We start from the raw sequence: 15,967 nt of genomic DNA, 5'->3' as shown, positions 1-15,967 counted from the left end.
TAACCTAAGATGACATTACTATCTATTTTAATATTAATAATGCTATTCAATACTGAGCACCCCTTATCTGGAACATAAGCTTCATCTACAGGAGTATATCCTGATGCAAAATAATCATTTAGCAGCTCTGCCATAGCCTGAAAATCCTTTAGTGGACTTCTGACATAGCTGAAAAAGCTTTTGCTATTACTGCTACATCTTTTCCAGAGACCTCTTGGCTACACTTATGGCTGTTTTTGTCTCCCTCAATTGCATGCAATACTTTCCCTGTTCTCCTGTCAATTTAATGCCTTAAGTGTGTAGAACTACTACTTACATCTGATTGGCCAATTCTAACATGAGTGATTCCAGCCGTGGCCCTCCCAAGTGCATCTCCCAACTCTAATTTACGATTAAGCTGCAGCATAACACTAATGTTGGGTAAATTGAAATCATCTTCATCAAGAACTCCCAGCTGCTTTTTATCTTAAGGTTGGAGGGATTCCTAAAGCAGAGGTGCAATAAAAATTCTCTTCATTAAAATATTGCAGGTACGTTTTTTTACTAACAGTTCAAGGGAGTGCAAGAGCAAGCACCCTCAGCTCCAGGACCAAACACTGCTGTTTGTCTCTCAGTAATTCTAATTTATTCCCTTAAACTTTTCATCCTGATACTCAAAACAGTGGTGCAGGCAAAATTCTCTTCTTTAAAATGCCCTGGGCAATTTTCCACTCGTGGTTGAAGGGAAAGCTGTCAGCGCTACCCAGAGCTGCACAATTGACACACGGCTGGGCTCTCAATCTCGACGTCATTGCCGCCCACTGACCATGACAAACGCACTAGTAGAAAGACAAGGATTTGCCTGCTCAATATAAGGAAATATAGGTTTAGAGGGAACTTAGAAGGTTTAGACTAAAAAGACTTAAATAGCTAAAACTTCTGTTGGAACTGCTGTCTTGTAAAATTTACTGCTCTTTGACCAAAATACTGTGTGCAAGATAGCTAGGGATTAACAGAGATAAAGAAAGATACCCTAAATATGCATGTCCGAGGTCAAGCAAGCGAGACCACAGATAAGCCTATCTAAACAGACAAGCCTAAATGGGTCTGTAAAGCACAGACTCCCTAGAATTAGGGAAACTCTCTGGAAGCAGTACTGAGGGGGACAACTGTTTTCAGATCTTGTGGGTCACAAAGAGAAACATGCTGAGACATGAAGCTGTCAACAAAGATGTTTTATTAGTCAGAGTCGTGTGTACTGGGGTAGTGTTGTAAAATGTTCATCACGAACCAGAGGAAGGAAGTGGATGTGAGATAACAAAGGGATCACAACTTTTCAGGGTATGAGGAGGCAACTCCGAATCAACTCAGAGTAGAAGAGAAGAAAGAAATTAGAAGCAAGAAGAGCGAGAGGCAATAGAAGCCAGAGGAGCGAGAAGCGGACATAACTTCTACGGGTAATATAATTCCTGTTCTGTACTGATAACTACTGCTTAGACACTTGCACGTGTTGACCCCTGTGTGAAGTTAATAAAGTATCACTATATCCAATTGGAGTCAGATCGAATCTTTATTTAGACCAACAACTCCTCAGAAGACTCCTTTAAAGAGGCACTGGGGGTGAAACTGGTCTTGGGCCGTCGCGCAAAAAAACGGGCGATAGCAAATCACAACATAAAAACACAGGAGGAGAAAGATAATCAGAAGCATGACACAAGAAACAGAGAGAGAGAGAACACAACTACAAGATGAGAAAGTCACAGCCATAAGCACAAACACATAAAAAAAAATCACAAAAGGGAAATCAATACACCAAAAGGGTCAGATACAAACAAGAGGCAAATACAACAAACCAAAAGCGGAGACGGACAGCCAACATACCAGAAAATGGCACTTATATAAATTTCATCCCTATCACCTGATGTAACGTGGGTGAAGCCATGATGGGTGCAATATGTGTTAATTGTATCCATATGATTTATATCAATTAGTGTTAAATGTATTCAGGTGGTGCATATCAATTGGGAACTCTCTTGTATCCATTTATAAGAGAGCTGATCTAGGGTGTGGTGTGGGTGTAATGTGGATCTCTGTGAATAAAGGCTTGGAAGCAACTGAAGACCAGGCTCTAGTATTCTATCCTTCACCACCTAGCTATCCAGTTTATTACAATATGTGTGAGTCCATAACTGCCTAGAACAGTGTACTAATGATATGGCAGACTTGCAATTTCATGTGCCTCTGAGCATCCATTCATTTCCTGCTCAGCTGTGGAATGTTGACTGAGCTGGGATGTAGGGCTGCTTTAGTTTTTTCTTGTTCTCTGTCCTTTTCTTGCTTTCGAGCAAAAGTCAGGAAGGGGATACAAAGAGGAAGCAGGGTCATCCCAGCTTCAACAGAGCAAGTGAAAGGGCCCTATTATGATTCAACAGAACTATTTTATAGTTTTATTCTTTTTTTTCCCTGAGGGGAGGTGCCTGGTCTCCACTTGGTCACGACCATGTGCGGCTGAATGGAAATCAGGAGCTCATGGCATGGAAAATTGCAGGTGTAATATCTGAGTCCCCATCACTGTAGTGCAGTGTGTTACAACATTCTGTACAGTGATCCTTGAATAACATTGGCCTAGATTAATGTCAGTAAAAATAAAAATACTGTGGGAGGTAAAGTTGGTGTGGGGACATATCGTATTAAAGCAGAAGTTAATGTAGATGAGAGTCGTTCCCTCCCACCTTTAATTGTGATTAAACTGCTCATTTACAGGAAATTAAAAATAAATAGCAGCACCTCACTGTCATGATTAAAAAAAAATGAAAATAAAATCAACGTTGGTAAATACAAAACCCAGTGCGGTACCGAGTCGTACACACCAAGAAGCTTCCAGATTTGATCCCTGGTTTGTAATAAGCAGTAGGGCACTTTCCTTGGTTTCAGCATCCTTGTACCGGAGAGGAGGGAAATGAACTAGATATCCCTGTTTCTAATGACTGGATTTGTTTATAAAAACAAGGGCTTTAGCAGTAACAGAACAAAAGGATATGAAGACCTTGATACACTTTTCAGGCACTACGGTAAACTATGATTGGTGCTGTACAACTACTACTACAAATCCTTGTTATACGCCAAAGGATTTTATTCACTTGGCTGATTATTTTTGAGCATTACAGTTAATACTTCATGTAATGGAAAATGAAGAAAAAACATGAAGGGAGGATCTATTCAAAACATTCAGAAAACATTTGATCAGAAGAGGAAAATTCATAGAGACTAAAGTCAGCAGTGCTGTGCTTTCTAATAGTTTTCCTCCAATGGCAACACCAACTTGCATTTAGATAGTGCCTTTAACGCAGTAAAACATCCCAAGGCAATTCTCAGGAGCATTATCAAACAAAATTTGACACCGAGCCACATAAGGACAAGTGACCAAATAGCTTGATCAAAGAGGTAGGCTTTAAGGAGCGTCTTAAAGGAGGAGAGGTGGAGAGGTAAAGAGGCAGAGAGGCTTGGGGAGGGAATTCCAGAGCTTAGGGCCTAGACAGTTGAAGGCATGGCTGCCAATGGTGGAGCGAAGAAAATCGGAGATGCACAAGAGGCCAGAATTGGAGGAGCACAGAGATCTCGGAGGGTTGTAGGACTGGAGGAGGTTACAGAGATAGGGAGGGGCAAGGCCATGGAGGGATTTGAAAACAAGCATGAGAATTTTACACAGGTGCTTACAAAATCATTCCAAAATAGGCTAAGCTCTACGCAAAGAAAACCTTTCTAAAAATGTATTCACACAGCCCTTTTAGAATGGATTTGAAAGCTGTGAATAGCTGTTGGGTCTCAGCAACACCATTTCTGAAGCAGAAATCAAAATGATTTGTGAAGATTTCCTGCTGGCTTTACTGAATCATCCGGTGAGTAGCTTTATAGCATGTGCCAGAAAAGCGATTTATCATTTTATAAATAAATTCTGGCACAGAGGAAACATTACTATTTACAGCTGAATGAAATCTATAGACTCTAAGAATCCGATTGGGACTGTCACACTTCAGCTAGTGACTTTTTCTTTAATTTACGACATGCAAAACAAAATCTGTGATGCTGCATAATCGCTTTTGAGAGCATATAATTAGAACGTGACGTACTAACTTATAGAAGTTTATGTTCCTTGAGCAATACGAAAAGCTATATTCAGTCAAGTATTTCATTACAAAACTCAAACAGGTGATGGTTTTACGGCCTTAAAAGGGAAAAAGGAGATTTGGATCACACTTCACAACATTCCTATTCATGGGAAATTTCTCTGTAACAGGTGTTACAAGAAAAAATCACCCTCCAGTACGTATATACATCTTATAAATGTAGCGCTAAATGATTTTAAGCCAGTAATAATTGAGATTTAGTCAGTGTTCTCTATCTACGCAACCAACTACAACCACAGCAAAAAACATCTTCCATTAACAGCAGCTTGAATATTCCAGCAGGGAGTTTGCTTTTAGTGCATATTAATTGTTCTGGGAGTTGGTGAGATAGAATACATTACTGTTCACCCGTTTGTTTTTAAATGGAATGGTTTGTCAAACATAATATAAGCACTTATCACAGCCAGGAGAAAATTTGAGATAATGGGCATGATTTTAGCTCAGAGCCAGGAACCCAGTGCATGCGTAAATATTCACGTGGGGAATCCGGAAGTCAAGTGAGTGCGTTGCATTCTGCGATGGCAACTCAATTGAAGGTAAGTATTTGTGCTTCCGGGTTTCCCACATGCCAGGCAGCCAGATTGACAGGAAGAGAAAGCAGTGGCGCATCAGAGAGGAGGGAGGGAGAGATCGTGGGGCTTGGAGAAGATGGGGGGGAGGTCCACCATCGGGGGGGGAGGGGGGGGGTTGGGAAAAAGGTCCACCGTCCGGGGGGGTTCCAGCCAATCGCAGGGGTCCTGTCGCGCCAGGTGAGCTTGTTGGGCCTGGATGAAGCACTCCTGCTCCTTCAGGCCCACATGCAGTGCAATAAAGGCATCACCTCATGGATCCAGCACGTCTTGCCTGCTTTCACCTGACGTGAATCGGAAGCAATGGGAATCCTGAACAGGTAAAGTTAAATTTGTTTTAAATTTCTAATACACAAAAAATTAAGTGCCTCGACTATCGCAATGAGGTACATTGCCTCTTTAACTATTGGCCCGCCGGCTTTAAGTGGGGATGGGACTTCCGGGTTTCTGTTGCGTGCACGCATCCTAACGCGCCAGGGTTAAACCCAGAAGTGGGTGCGTTGGAGCCGGGATGCGGTCCTGCTGAAGATTTCAACAATATTTACAACCCACCCGCCCCCAGCCCACAGCCCACAGCCCACTCGCTCTTGGAGGTTGAAATTATCCCCAGTATATACATAGCTTCATTAGCTTTATATTTCACTTTGTCATGCTGTGTCACTGATATTTTCAATGGTATATTTTAAATATCAGCACTGCTTGATTCACATTTAAATGAAGGAAAGTCAAGCAGATATCAAACAAAATTGGGGAAAAAGGAAAATCTAAGAAAATAAACTAAAAGTGAATTACTCAAGAGTTCGTTATGCTCACAAAACGCTGGCAGAAGTGCATTGTGTTATAGTTTTTAGACAATTCAATTCATTCTCTCTGCATGCTTCAGTTGCTTCACTCTTGTTAAAGAAAGAACTAACTCCAAGTGGGGAAAACACTCTTTCCATCGCAGGACTCGTACTGTCCTATTTTCTTCTTGGGATGCTTTGTCTCCAGTTCTTATTCCTCTGGACAGAGCCCATTGTATTTAACCATCCACCAATGTTATTACATCTCCGTCACTAAGGCCTGGTACTTCCTATGTAATGTGTCTGATATGTCAATACCTTAATAATCAGGTTAGAATATTTTATGCCTGACTTGCATAGGCACCATTAAAAAAAACTTCAGAAACCAGAGACATGTGATCTGGCTTTTCTATGGAAGAAAGTTTGGTTCAATTTAGAAGTCAGGATCAAAGGGTAAATCCAACACTCCTACACTCTGAGCAGAGAGCTACGCTCAAGGGGAGCATGGGTCAGAAATAGGGCTACAACCGTGTACAACTGATTCTCCAATCCACACTCCCTTCAAACGTGGCTACCTTCTGGGAGCTCAAGATTGCTGAATATACCTTTAAATCCAAAGCTTTTGCATCCCAAAATAGCAACAACTTGCATTTATATAGCGTCTTTAATGTAGTAAAACGTCCCAAGGTGCTTCACAGGAGCATTATCAGACAAGATTTAACACGGGCCACATAAAGAAATATTAGGACAGGTGGCTAAAAGCTTGGTCAAAGAAGTAAGTTTCAAGGAGCGACTTAAAGCAGGGGAGAGAGGTGGAGAGGTTTAGGGAGGGAATTCCAGAGCTTAGGGCCTAGGCAGCTAAAGGCACTGCCGCCAATGGTGGAGCGATTAAAATCGGGTTGGCGCAAGAGGTCAGAATTAATACATTGCTACGTACGTCATGCAGTAATGAATCCACATCCATTTAGTTCAATCCTACTCAGAGATGCAAATCACATAAATCAATTTACAGGGATCAGAACCTGAAGGAAAATGTTACAATAATTAACGTTTTTCTCGGCAGCACGCATGTGAATTATGCCCAGGAAACGTTGGATGAGTGTTGTATTTAAAGTTTAAACAATGAATCATGATACAATTATCTGATTCCTGTCGAAAGCAAAGATTTTATTTTAGTTCTGCAGGAACTGATCCATAAATAACAGTACGGGTTTCTGTTGTTAATCCCATCGGCTGAATCCAAATGAACTCACTGTAGTTCCATGCCCCGGTGATTCACGTGCCAAGATAATTGGATCAAGTCAGAGGAATGTCATTTACCCTGGCACAAAACATGGAGAAATTGTTCATGCCTATTTGAAAACGAACAGGGTAGAAATTGGGGCACCTGAATGGTGAGGCCCAAGGCAATCCCGATACTGTTCCTCGGGCCTCATTTCCATCAAGTGGGCAAGCTGCGGAGAGTAAGAGGCAGCTCGCCTGGCGAAGGGCCGTTGAAGATCGCAACACTAGCAGCGGCCCTCAGGTAAGTGAGGAAGGGGGGTGACCGGAGGTGGGGGGAGAATTGGTTGCAGTCGGGGGGGCGGAGAGTGGGAAACGGTAGCTGGTAAGGGGGGAGGGGGGCAGCAGCCCCTGCTCTATTAATATGGGGCTGGGTGGAGCGCTCCTGCTCCTCCCAGTTACACATTCAGGTAAGTATGAGGACCGTTGTGCTGTGCAAGTTCAGCACATGGTGAGTGAATCATTGGGGCATTCGAGAATCTACAACAGATCCTTCAAGAAGCGCAGCACCCTAAATTCATAATTTATTCCTGCCCACCCACCAGCTTAGTAGGCTGTGTGGCTAAATTTAAAAGTCAACATGTTTAAAGGATTATGCTCAGATCAAAAGGGATGGAGCCTTCAGCAGTCTCAGTTCCTGGAATGGCCTTTGCTGTAACCTTCACTGTCAGTCACCCTGCCCCGTCGCCCGGCGCCGCGCTGTCACCCTGCCCGGTCGCCCGGCGCCGCGCTGTCACCCTGCCCGGTCGCCCGCCGCCGTGCTGTCACCCTGCCCGGTCGCCCGCCGCCGTGCTGTCACCCTGCCCCGTCGCTCGCCGCCGCGCTGTCACCCTGCCCGGTTGCCCGCCGCCGCGCTGTCACCCTGCCCCGTCGCCCGGCGCCGCGCTGTCACCCTGCCCCGTCGCCGCGCTGTCACCCTGCCCGGTCGCCCGCCGCCGCGCTGTCACCCTGCCCCGTCGCCCAGCGCCGCGCTGTCACCCTGCCCCGTCGCCACGCTGTCACCCTGCCCGGTCGCCCGGCGCCGCGCTCTCACCCTGCCCGGTCGCCCGGCGCCGCGCTCTCACCCTGCCCGGTCGCCCGGCGCCGCGCTGTCACCCTGCCCGGTCGCCCGGCGCCGCGTTGTCACCCTGCCCCGTCGCCCGGCGCCGCGCTGTCACCCTGCCCCGTCGCCCTGCGCCGCGCTGTCACCCTGCCCCGTCGCCCGGCGCCGCGCTGTCACCCTGCCCGGTCGCCCGGCGCCGCGCTGTCACCCTGCCCCGTCGCCCGGTGCCGCGCTGTCACCCTGCCCGGTCGCCCAGTGCCGCGCTCTCACCCTGCCCGGTCGCCCGGCGCCGCGCTCTCACCCTGCCCGGTCGCCCGGCGCCGCGCTGTCACCCTGCCCGGTCGCCCGGCGCCGCGCTGTCACCCTGCCCGGTCGCCCGGCGCCGCGTTGTCACCCTGCCCCGTCGCCCGGCGCCGCGCTGTCACCCTGCCCGGTCGCCCGGCGCCGCGCTGTCACCCTGCCCGGTCGCCCGGCGCCGCGCTGTCACCCTGCCCGGTCGCCCGGCGCCGCGCTCTCACCCTGCCCGGTCGCCCGGCGCCGCGCTCTCACCCTGCCCGGTCGCCCGGCGCCGCGCTGTCACCCTGCCCGGTCGCCCGGCGCCGCGCTGTCACCCTGCCCCGTCGCCCGGTGCTGCGCTGTCACCCTGCCCGGTCGCCCGGCGCCGCGCTGTCACCCTGCCCGGTCGCCCGGCGCCGCGCTCTCACCCTGCCCGGTCGCCCGGCGCCGCGCTCTCACCCTGCCCGGTCGCCCGGCGCCGCGCTCTCACCCTGCCCGGTCGCCCGGCGCCGCGCTGTCACCCTGCCCGGTCGCCCGGCGCCGCGTTGTCACCCTGCCCCGTCGCCCGGCGCCGCGCTGTCACCCTGCCCCGTCGCCCTGCGCCGCGCTGTCACCCTGCCGCGTCGCCCGCCGCCGCGCTGTCACCTTGCCTCGTCGCCGCGCTGTCACCCTGCCACGTCGCCCGGCGCCGCGCTGTCACCCTGCCCGGTCGCCCGGCGCCGCGCTGTCACCCTGCCCCGTCGCCCGGCGCCGCGCTGTCACCCTGCCCCGTTGCCGCGCTGTCACCCTGCCCGGTCGCCCGACGCCGCGCTGTCACCCTGCCTCGTTGCCCGGCGCCGCGCTGTCACCCTGCCCCGTCGCCCGGCGCCGCGCTGTCACCCTGCCCCGTCGCCCGGCGCCGCGCTGTCACCCTGCAGCAGGGCCTAGAATTCTGTTTTTGACAAAGGGTCAGATTGCTTCTAACTTCAAAATTCAGAGCAAAACTCCACCTTATTTTACATTTATCAGAATAAATGCCCTGTTGCTGATTACAAAGAGTAATTCACCCTCCTCCTACGATCTTTTCGTACTTTTCGCCAAGAATTTATCCCATCAGGAAATATTTACGGATAGGAATTAATATTTGTGTTTCAATTTACCTCCCTTTTTTTTCTACAGTTACGCATCAGTTGTTCACCACTGATGTTGATACTCCAAAGACTTTATAGAGTTGCCTCCAAATGCAAGAACAGCACTGCAAAAAAAAACAACAACCTTGCTATTCGAGGCACCAAAAGCCCCCGAAAGAAAGGGCTTGCCTGGTGCTTCCAACCTTTGGGTGCCAGTAGCAGCAAATATAAAAAACAGCCAGCAGTAGCACAAAGGTTAGGTGCATTATTTTAGGCCTGCCTGCTGTGAGCAATGCACTGTTAGCACTGCTGGCCTAATTGGGTCTTCCGGTGAGATTAGGGAAAATCTCACCCAGACTGACAAAGTTGTAAGTGCAATGACACATAACACAAGCATTTTTCCCCCCGCCATTTATGCCTCTCAGTTGTTATTAGTAATGTTTTCGCCTGGTTGTCACACCATGCACTCTGGGTTTTCTAGTTTCATGGAAGCAGGCTGAAAACCATAATTCCCCATAATTCCCCATAATGCACCAGAATTCGCTCCCAAAATAACAGAGGAGCTCAACAGCGTTCTCAGTTTTTAGTGGTGAATTGAAGGAGCAAGTTCCCGTGTTTGTACACGCTCAGTGAGACGTGGAAATCCAGAACTTGCTCCGAGTGGTTCGTTGGTGATATGACAGCTTCGAATTAAAGGGCCATCACATGCTACAACCAGAGAAATCATCGAAAAAGCGCCAACTTGCTTATCTGCCCAACTAATTGTGACTAATTACACCATCAAACAGGTATGCTTAAAAATACCAGGTCTAAACTAAGTTTTAACAGTGTGGTTAGTCTTAATGACTAACAACTAAAAATTCACTTTTATAAATGTGGAGTCTCATATTACTCCTTATTTTAATAGTTTTTGGTCATTAAAAAAAAATTAAAAATTAAAAACTTTTTTTTTTACTTTTCCCTTCTGTCTCCAATTTAATTCAATTATTTCTTTGGCTTCTTACATAAAAAAAATAACTTTTCATTTGCAATGACATTCAGAATACTAACTTTAAATGAATGAAGTCTGCTTGCCTGCTTGAGCAACGCAACCTGAATCTGTGGGCGTGTCTTCTCTTCCTGACAGATTTTGTGGGCGTGTCTTCTCCTCACAGACTTTTCCAGCCGAGCGGCAACTCACACTGCTCAGAGGCTGGGTTGACGGCGCACATTTTGTTTAAAGTTCAAATTCAAGCAATTCACTGCCACAGAGCCCACAGTAAGTATTTTTGTTAATTAAATTCGCAGGAGCTGCAGTGAGCGTTGCCTCGCCGCTCTGCCTGATTTCTGGCCCAATGTATCTCTCTTTCTCTCAGACACACACACACACACACACACACACACACAACACTTTGCCTACAGGAACTATAACTCCTAGACCCTTTGCTACCTTGATGTCTTATGATGTGGGCTGCTGTGGTTCACACAGAGCGGTACGTTCACAGGAACAGGGTGAAATAAATCCTATGATGCACTTCCCTCACGCACCGATTTTGGATTTTGTCCAAACGGCTGGAAATCAGATGCATCCAGGCCAGGTGGAGATTCCAATTTAAAACCCAATCTCCAGACAAAATGGCAGGCTTATGTGGGCGAAACGCTTTGCAAGCATTTCTAACAATAAATATCCAATGTTACGGCCCTATTTTGTGACTTTTCTCTGAATTATGTTTTTGTATGTACTTGTTTTGTTCGAAATGTTACTTCTTGAAAGCTGCAATCAACTGAGTCAAGAACAAAAACAGTGTTTGAAAATTATTTGAGCAATTTAAGTGGGAAATAAGAAGTGAATCTTGTGCAGCAGAAAGGGATTTTGTATTGTCAGAATAACGTAGTAGAACTTTAAATTGCATCTGACCAGTGCTGGCCCTGACCTGGGAGTGCTTGAAGCAATTACTAGATGCAAGATAGAAAAGTAATCCATTCTGCAATACTGACATCCACCACCTTGATAAACACACAAACTGAAAATTATGCCAAAAGCACACCATTTAATAATTTGCTACATGTTGTTCATTCACTCTTTAGGATTGCATCAATTATTTCGCAAGTTCTCGGCTGAAAACCTTCAGCACAAACCTATAGCTGTCTGGAGGAATCACGTACAGAGCATGACAGGTACACAGAAAATGAAAGACGATAATTGCAGAGGAGGCAGGCAATGCTGTAACAGACCTCATTATTTCACAGTTCTTGTCAGGAGTATTGAGGATATCTGGGAGCATTAAGGATATCCTAGAGGATGGCCAGTTACTGCAGTTTGTTTCTGGTTCTGAAAGCCTACAGCTCTTGAGAATTGTGGTGTGAGTGAGTTAAAGCTCTTTCACAAATGGAAAAATGTCAGGCAGGGACACCAGGAAGATAGTCTAATCTGTGAAGACTGTTTCTAGTATTTCTTTGCATTTAAATCTGAACAATAATGCTGATCATTAAAGAAGGCAACTATGAATTAGTACTATTAATGGTAACTAGTAACCCATAAAGCTGCTCCTTGGAGTTTGGTTTTCAAAAATGAATTTAGTTTGGACACAATAGCCTAGAAATTTATTTGCTTGGCCTGCCGGCGTGATCTGGGGGCAGGGAACGATCCCTGCTCCCGAACGGGTAGGCCCGAGGCACATCTGATGTAGGGCCTCGTTCCTCTTTTAAAATGAGACCTGCTGCGCGTCCCCAGGCAGCAACCAGGACATTGGGAACGGGGGCGGTGGGGAGCAGCAGCTGACAGTGCAGTCCTGCACCTCCCGGCTCCAAATTCAGATAAGTATTTTTTTTAAACACTTACCTTTTTGGTGGCGGCCTGCAGTGGTTCCTTTAAGGACAGCCGGTTAGGCCACATGTAATCCTAGTTTGCCTGAATGCAGTCAGCCCACAGTAACCCAATTTTGCAAAGGGGGCCTCAAACAAAGGCAAAGGGCCAAACGGCTGTATCAGGCACAGGTCCTGGACGTCTTTTTTTTTGCCTATACCAATATGGTGGGCAGCACTTCCGCCTCATAATGAGCGTGTGCTTCCGGCCCCCAATATTGGAGACTTAGGCACCCATTTAACGCCAATGAATTTCTAGACCTATTTCTGGCAAATACTCAGCATAAACTGCAATAAAAACTCAGTCAGCTAGAGACTGAAGGCCCCATTCTATGCTGCCTAAAATACTTGTTTGCAGAACCCCACATCGGAGTCTCCTGTAAATGTGACATTTAAAAAAAATAATTTAAAATAAAACATCTATCATGAGACACTTTAGCACTTCACGGTAGATAACAGAGAAGCCCTCTGCCAGTCAATACTCATTACCACTAGTAGCGTACTTAATAGGGAGATGGTCTATCTGTCAGTATTTATCATTGCTAATATTTAATGGAAAGGTGCTCTGTCCATCAGCACTTAAAGTACTCTCCTCTAGAGTTACCTTGCCTTCTAAGGGTTCGACGTAAAGATTGGTCCTGTGCACAATGAAATTACTCGTCTGACCAACAGAATAATATTTCTTATCCCAAGTTATCCCAAGATAGCAAGACAGTAACTGGTTGATATGCATATTCATAGCTACAGTTATCAAGGTGATTGATAGTGATACAACTTTAGTTACTGATATTTTCACCACTCAAGAATGCTTCTCATTGAAAGGAAAATTGATGTCACAATTATACTATGGGTGGTGCGGAAACAGCTGAAGGTAAAGTGGAAAAGGATCTGGGGATGATCATGGATTTGGCACTTAAGAATCCTTACAGCAGCAATAAACAAAGTCCATGGGACGCTTCATTACATTACTGGATCAGTAGAGTGTATCGGAGAGTGTTGTACTGAAACTGTAAAGTGCCCTAGTCACATTGCATCTTGAGTATTTAGTTTTGATCATGAAGGCATGAAGAAAACACTCAAGCCCACCAGTATTTAAAGAAAGCAGAAAATGCTGAAAATACACAGCAAGTTGGTCAGCATCTCTAAGGAAAAAAGACGGGTTAACGTTTCGGATGTTAGAGCTTCATCAGAAATATTGCTGCCCTTTCACAGTCAAAAGAAAATCAATCCCGTCTTTTGGTTTACAGATGCTGACACGCATGCTGTTTATTTTCAGCTTTTTCATTTTATCAACATTTATATTACCAGATGATTCAGTGGAGGCTTGCATAACATTGTGAGGAAGTGTAATGCACAGTCGATTGGAACAGCAAGAAATCACAATGCCAAGTAGGTAGTTGGACGTGATATCCTCCAAACACTGTTGATATGACAAGAATTTGGCAACCTTCTGCTCAATTTAAATTTTAGTGCTTCACAGATTTTACCAATATGTGACAAATTACAACCTTAGAATACTACATCATTGGTCCACAAAGAAAATTGAGTGAGTCATTGTCTGAAACAGTGACCTCACTGGGCCAACCAGTTGGGTGTGGGCATATTCCCAAATAAAATGCACAGGTTTATAAACAATGTTTCAATTAATTTTGTTTGAATTTAAATTTCTATTCGTGAAGCAGAACCACACCCATTAGGTATGTGCTGGAAAAAACGCTCAGAGAGAGAAAAGGAAAGAAAAAGAGAACGACGGTTATGAAAGAGTATGAGTAGAAGGCAGCAGTGGTTGTCCATTTGCCAAGCATTGTGTAGTACAAGGGTCAAAGATTGAGCTCACTATCATACCTTTCATTATAACTGACCTACGGAAAGTAACTTTGGAGGTAGCAGACTGTCAAGCCAACCCAGTACAAGTGTTTGCCCTAAAAATAGAGTATCCTCAGGAATGGATGAGGCTATCTTAAACATTGAAATCTTTTTATTAAAAATAAACTTTTAAGTATGTCAAAATACTCCTTTAGTATCCTACTTGTTAATGTTGATATGCAAAGTATATAGACAGCTACAAAATGAAATGTTTAAAGCTAAGGATTAGTTATATTGAGTTTACAGTCATTGATTTCATTGCTTGAAGTAAAGCTAGTGGCCTGAAGAAATTAAAGTCTTCAGTCAGGAATTTCTTACTTGCAAGAAATAAATTCCCTTATTCAAACAAAAGTCTTATTTGAAGTACTAAAGTTAGTTATTTTGAAGAATTTTCAGGTACACATATTATCTACCAAGTTTTAGATGTTTTTGCAGGAGGGCCATCCCAGGCAGCGGCAGTCATTACCAGGAGCCACCTTCAGTATGATCACAACAGAATTGTTAACTCCTTATAAAATTCTTCATTTTCTGGGAACCTCTCTCAGACTCATTTCCCTGGGGACATTTTTTTCTCCACCAATGAACGATGAGCTGAGTACAGTCCAGGTGCTGGTTAAGAGTGTTTGGCTAGCTGACACCTCCCCTGTCTCTGCAAAGAGGCGAGTGGAATGGTGTGAATAAGAGAAACCTGCTGATCACATGGTGAGTCCTTCGATAGTCTCTACCAACATCTCAGGGTAAACACACCATCAGCGCTGCTGAACGATGCGACATGAACTAGATTCACAATTTGTATTTTTACGCAAATCATTAAATACTAATGCGATACAGTATGCCGTGAGTTGAAGTAAAAAATGTTTTATTAGAAATTCAGCTTGGTCTCGACCCCGACAGCGACCATTACACTGAAATTTGAGAGGTGTTCATTTTGTTAAGCTTACCTTTAGTTTGCGATCGTGATCTCCACTGCAGAGGGAATTTACAGACACTTTAAATGTTTTCCACATTGGATTTAGGTTATTCATGATGACCTGTGAAAGCAGAAAAAAAATCAGATATTGTATGGTCGTATGTAATACTCAGATCAGTTGAACTTTTCCTGCAGCTTTAGCAATTCAGTGTAACTCCACATTGTCTCTGGGCTAGCAGTCAGGATAAGCTGGATTGCAGATCTGAAGGGACTTCTATGTTTGTCAGCATACTGCTAAAATGATGACTCCTGTGCACTGTTCTCCCTGATTTATATTCTGATCTTCTGCTACTTGAGGTGGAATGGATCTACAGATGGAGACCCCCTCTCCCCGCAAAAATAAACATTACAGGTGGGAGACTGTAACAGGAAAGTTTAAATAATCATTAAGTAATGTACCATTTCATCAGCTCCTGCATTTCGATATCCATATATCGATGAAAGCCTATAGGACCAGCTCTTCACATATAGCAGCACATAACGGGAAGTGCTTTAGTCAATGGCATATCCCAAGACCAATGAAAATCTGGGTCTGCAATGCCATCGGACTCCAGAGAACATCTCATAAGAACATAAGAAATAAGAGCAGGAGTAGGCCATCCGGCCCCTCGAGCCTGCTCTGCCATTCAACAAGATCATGGCTGATCTTCCACCTCAATGCCATTTTCCTGCACCGTCCCCATATCCCTTGATGCCTTTAATATCTAGAAATCTATCGATCTCTGTTTTGAATGTACACACTGAGTGAGCCTCCACAGCCCCCTGGGGTAGAGAATTTCAAAGATTCACCACCCTCTGAGTGAAGAAATTTCTCCTCATCTCAGTCCTAAATGGCCTACCCATTATTCTGAGATTGTGACCCCTGGTTCTAGACTCCCCAGCCAAGGGAAACACCCTCCCTGCATCTACCCTGTCGAGCACGGTAAGAATTTTGTATGTTTCATTGAGATCACCTCTCATTCTTCTAAAATTCAGAGAATACAGACCTAGTCTACTCAATCTCTCCTCATACAACAATCCCACCATCCCAGGAATCAGTCTGGTGAACCTTTGTTGCACTCT

The 15,967-nt window shown here is 45.5% G+C and overlaps 1 protein-coding gene across 1 annotated transcript in view; it reads right to left on the bottom strand.

Annotated features, from left to right (window-relative positions):
* The window catches only part of LOC137332008 (copine-4-like), a 218,374-nt gene that overhangs the window by 95,986 nt on the left and 106,421 nt on the right, over positions 1-15,967 (bottom strand). The window contains exon 7 of the mRNA XM_067995755.1: positions 14,877-14,966. Coding sequence (XP_067851856.1) covers positions 14,877-14,966 — 90 coding nt within the window. The remainder of the gene's footprint in view (positions 1-14,876; positions 14,967-15,967) is intronic.

This window comes from Heptranchias perlo, chromosome 2 (genome assembly GCF_035084215.1).
Source record: "Heptranchias perlo isolate sHepPer1 chromosome 2, sHepPer1.hap1, whole genome shotgun sequence".
Classification (NCBI taxonomy): Eukaryota; Metazoa; Chordata; class Chondrichthyes; order Hexanchiformes; family Hexanchidae; genus Heptranchias; species Heptranchias perlo.
This window is presented reverse-complemented; position numbering and strand designations above follow the sequence as displayed.